Source organism: Apis dorsata, unplaced genomic scaffold (assembly GCF_000469605.1).
Source record: "Apis dorsata unplaced genomic scaffold, Apis dorsata 1.3 scaffold_326, whole genome shotgun sequence".
In the NCBI taxonomy this organism is placed as follows: domain Eukaryota; kingdom Metazoa; phylum Arthropoda; class Insecta; order Hymenoptera; family Apidae; genus Apis; species Apis dorsata.
In genome coordinates, this window is record NW_006263594.1 from 345,403 (window position 1) to 350,316 (window position 4,914).

At 33.1% G+C, this 4,914-nt stretch overlaps 1 protein-coding gene across 13 annotated transcripts in view; it reads left to right on the forward strand.

The window, feature by feature from the left end:
- LOC102671320 overlaps positions 1–4,914 on the forward strand; it is a 27,384-nt gene that overhangs the window by 21,188 nt on the left and 1,282 nt on the right. For 7 of the 13 annotated variants that reach the window (XM_031511466.1, XM_006617760.2, XM_031511465.1 and 4 more), the window contains 10 exons: positions 241–521; positions 592–786; positions 883–991; positions 1,082–1,261; positions 1,363–1,481; positions 2,616–2,792; positions 2,879–3,066; positions 3,687–4,096; positions 4,206–4,427; positions 4,615–4,914. In XM_031511466.1, coding sequence (XP_031367326.1) covers positions 241–521; positions 592–786; positions 883–991; positions 1,082–1,261; positions 1,363–1,481; positions 2,616–2,792; positions 2,879–3,066; positions 3,687–4,096; positions 4,206–4,427; positions 4,615–4,793 — 2,060 coding nt within the window. In that variant the 3' untranslated portion in view covers positions 4,794–4,914. Of the gene's footprint in view, positions 1–240; positions 522–591; positions 787–882; positions 992–1,081; positions 1,262–1,362; positions 1,482–2,615; positions 2,793–2,878; positions 3,067–3,686; positions 4,097–4,183; positions 4,428–4,614 lie in introns of all 13 variants that reach the window. The other 6 variants (XR_004150792.1, XR_004150793.1, XM_031511467.1 and 3 more) reach the window with 6 other exon arrangements.

Below are 4,914 nucleotides of genomic sequence, written 5' to 3' on the forward strand. Positions count from 1 at the left end.
ATAAATAACGTATAATATCGATCGATAAATCGTTAAGTTATTAATTATATGGAATTATAATGTATTGTTATTCAAAGTATAAGTTTCATTTATTATTCTTTCGATCGAGTAGCCAAATTGAATAATAGAATTTTAATATCGAAGATATATATTTATATTGGCTTCTGAATCTTTCATATTATATTATTTATCGAAGGAAAAAAATATATATATATATAATATATAATATGTAATACACAGGCAAAGAAAGTATTATGCAGGAGTGCACGACGACATCTCACATGGAGAATGGCAAACAAACGTCTCGGACGAATTCGTTCGAGATAGAGAATTTGTTAAAAACGGCGGAACAAGTGACGGGGATCTGTCGATCGCCTGGTGAAACGCGAAAGTCGAGCCCAACCGGAAGCGTTGTTAGTTCTCATTCCCAAGCTCTGACGCCGAGCAGGCAGCTGAGCGATGCTGAGAAACTGAAGAAAGTTATTCTAGAATTAATTGAGACTGAACGTACTTACGTGAAGGTGAGAAAATTTTGTTAAAAAACTCGCGCTTGTTAAAAAAACTCGAATTACACGAAATTAATTGTTTCAGAATTTAAATAATTTGTTGGAGAACTACTTAGAGCCCCTTAAACGCGAAACCTTCCTATCGAATGCAGAGATAAACGCATTGTTCGGGAACATACAAGAGATTGTTACGTTTCAACGGCAATTTCTACAAAATCTTGATCACGCGATCGAGATGGAAGCTGATTTCAATAATTTCGATCATCCTAGTCAATTTAAGGTACGCTTTATTATATATTTTTTGCTATAATATAAATTCATAAAATTTCTGAAAAAAAAATCTACTATATCTTTTTGTCATTTTGAAAAAAAAAAGGGTGTCCTGTTTTCCATTGGAAGTGCCTTCTTGTATTACGTAAATCATTTCAAGTTGTACAGTTCGTTTTGTGCTAGCCACTCAAAGGCGCAAAAGGTTTTACATCCAAGTAAGTAAGAGAAATTCTAATCCTTTCGACGGGTTGCCTATTTGCGAATTGATTAAAAAAAAAGAGAAAAGATCATCGTATCCGTTACAGATGAAGGAAACCAAGCTTTACAAGAGTTCCTGCAAGCGCGAAATCCAAGGCAGCAACACTCGTCGACGTTAGAATCGTACTTGATTAAACCTATTCAACGAATATTGAAATATCCTTTGCTCTTGCAACAACTTCGAAATCTCACCGACGAAAGGAGCGAAGAACACCAACACTTGATCGGTAAATTTGTATATAATCGAGCGTTAAGAAGCAAAGAAAATTATCTCTTCTTTTATTCGTATATATGTATATATTATGTGTATATTTATCGTGGATTGCAGAGGCTTTGAAAGGTATGGAAAAAGTAGCAGAGCATATAAACGAGATGCAAAGAATTCACGAAGAATACGGAGCCATTTTCGATCACTTGTTTAGGCAACATCAAAAATCTTGCAAGCAGGTAAATAACCAGTTTCATCTCTAGTTTGTTCTTCAATTTTATAGCTGGAATTTATTTATTAATTCGTTATGTTGATTTATTAAATTGTGATTTTGTTAATTTCTAGATTAATAATATTGTTTGCTGGATTAGTGGCAAATTGAAGACATAAAAAAATGTTGTTTATTCTATATTAAATCAATTAGGATTTATAATAAAAATAGTAACTTTAGGATTTAATGAATTAATATTTTTATGTTTATTTATTCATATAATATTTAAATCATTAATATTTATATGTATAGCAGGTATATACATTATATAAATAGAAGATTAGAAATATAAGAAATATTTTATATTTATCCATTAAAAAAGATAATTGTGTGGATTTCTATTTTTGATAGATTTTTATTCAAAAGATTTAATTATTGAATATTTTATAATTAGAAAAATAAATTATTTTTCTACAATTAATTTAATCGTAATTGTATATTTTTTTGCAATAATATTAGTATTAAAAAACTATTTAATAATAAATGTAATTTATATAAAAGAAGATTTGATTATAAGTATATTGTAAGTATAAGAATATTAATTACGATAATTTTAAGAATAATTTATAGAAATATATTAAATAATCTAAAAGATGAATCTATATATAATTCATTAGTGATAAGAAGTCTCGTAGGACAAAGAGAAGAGGAATTTTTTGTAGGATCGCCTATTGATACATTGCTACTGAAAGCCTATTAATTATTTCAATATAATATTAATATATCTATGGTATATCTAACTTATTTGTATATATACAAATACGAAATTACATTAATAAATTAAACTATCGTTATGAACCAAAATTAGCCTACATATTAAAAATAAAAAAATTTTTATATTATATCGATATTTAGAATTAGAATACTGAATTTTATGTCTACGCCAATGCATCGAAGTTTGAATACAGATCATCATTTTATTGCCTCTCTCTGTCACAATCCGAATTAATATACGTGACAAATACCACGCCAGAAATAAAAATACGTATGAAAATAGGCGGTTCCTCCCACATTCGACCAATCAGATCCGTGAGACTTTTTTCCACCAATGAATAGTAAGGCAATTCTTTAATTTTTATATCGAATTATTTTCTCATTTCAGCCGATAGATTTAAGCCCAGGAGATCTTTTGTATTATGGAGGTGTCGAGTGGCTCAATATTTCCGACTTTCTTGGTAAAATCAAGAAAGGTCTGGAATTACACGCGATGTGTTTCGTTTTCAAATCTGCCGTCGTATTCCTGTGCAAGGAAAGATTGAGACAGAAGAAGAAACTTATGGTAAATAAAATTCGTTTATTCTCATTCGAGAATACAGACGTAACGTAACAAATGTGATATAAACGTGATACGTTTTTTTTGATCAGGGAGTATCGACAAAAGCGAACTCCAGCGAAGTGGAGATAATACGTTATCAAGTGTTGATTCCTGTAACGGAAGTGCAAGTTAGAGCCAGCTCCGCCAAAGACATGGAATCTCATTTCTTGTGGGAATTGATCCATTTAAGAAGTCAATTACAGAGAAGATCGGAGAAAGTATATGTGCTTTCCAACAGGTATCGTTTAAAACATTTATATTTATTCCCTCTTTTAAAATTCTAAAAAAAAAAAAAAAAAAACATACACATGCATTGTTGCCCCGAACATCAACCGCATCAATCCGACAAATCTTAATTTGTCGCGACACAGGTACATTTTCACGCTCTACGTATATAAAAATATGATATCCGCTTTTCGTTGCACGTAGTAGTAATTACACATTGGCACATGAAATCGAAACACGTTTCTCTCATTCGCAAAGTATCATATATAGTATATACATATATATATATATATATATCCCTTTGCATTCAGTCGAATCAATAACTCGAGACAATTTTCCTCATTTTCTGAATTTCTTACAAATACGAAATGATTTCACACAGAAGTTAACGTATAAAACTTTTATATATTATATATGTAATATTTTACGTATCAATTCACATACATATCATTCTTATATGTTAAAGAGGTTAGGATTTTATTCACGATATTCTAAAAAGATCGAACAAATAAATAAATATTGTCGTCGTTCGAGTTATCGATCCAAGTGATGCCCGAATGATCACATCTCGAATGCAAAAAGATATATATACATATCGTCTATATAATCATCGATATTATTTTATTTGCCCAGCACAACGGAATTCAGGAACGCGTTTTTGAGGACGATACGTCAAATTATTCGAGAATCGGTCCGGAACATGAGCATACCGTCGACGAAACAAAATCTTAGCCAACCACCGATCAGCATTTCCCCACGAATGTCGACCGGCCATGTGGAGAAATTCGAGAAACAGTCGGCTGGAACGAGCCAGGTGGGGCAAAATGGTGGCAACGGTGGCAGTGGGGCGGCCACGTTGTCCAAGAAGAAACAGCAATTGTTGACAACGTCGCACAACGTGAAGCGAAAATACAGCCAATCGAAACAGGCTGTGGAGCACGAGAGCTCCGAGGATAAGGACAACGAGGAGGCAGGGGCCTCGGCCATTAACCAACAGCAAACGACATTTCGCTCCCGGAGCAAGACCATAAGCGACACATCCGGTAAGATCGTTTTTTCTCATGACGAGGCAGACCTCGTATCTCGCTTACCTCTTCACTCTTAACCGATTTTCACGGAATATATAAAAGTCGACGCGTTAAACGTGCACAGGGGAGATAAAGGTCGAGATGGACTCGGGGACGAAATCGGAGGGTGAGGAAGACTCGCAAGCTTTTTTAGGTGAGAAGAAGGCGAATTTGGGCCGTACGCCGAATCATTTGACTTTGAGCACCACTTCGACAATTTCAGCAGGAAGTACGGGTAGTCAGGCGAGACTGATCCAATCTTCTCATCAACCGGAAAATTATCAACCGATCACGGTCAAGGAACTTGGTAAGAATATATAAAAAAATAACTTTTTCAATTCTATATTTATCCATTCTTTATTACCAGTAATAATTTTTTTTTCACTTAAGAGAAATAATAATTATTGAAGAATTAATCGCGTTATTCTTCTTCCATTCTATCTATCGCGTAACTATATATATATATATATATGTATACATGTTATTGATTGAAGGTTCGCCGATTTGGAAACCGCGGGAATTACCCTCGTTAGGTGAGTCCACGACGTTGCCACGTAAGGGTAAGTCGGCGAGCGAGTTTGGGGATATAAGCTCGTCTCATAGCGCCTCCCGAAAGTCTCTCATAGAAATCAATAATTGTGCTCAACAATCTAACTGTAATAACCACGTTTAAATTAAAAGAAAGGAAAGAGAAAAAAAAGAGAAAAAAAATAAATGTTAACTGATTGACAAACCATCAAGGTTAAGTTTAAAAAGAGGGGGAAAAAAAAAGAAAAAAAAAAAAAAAAAAAAAA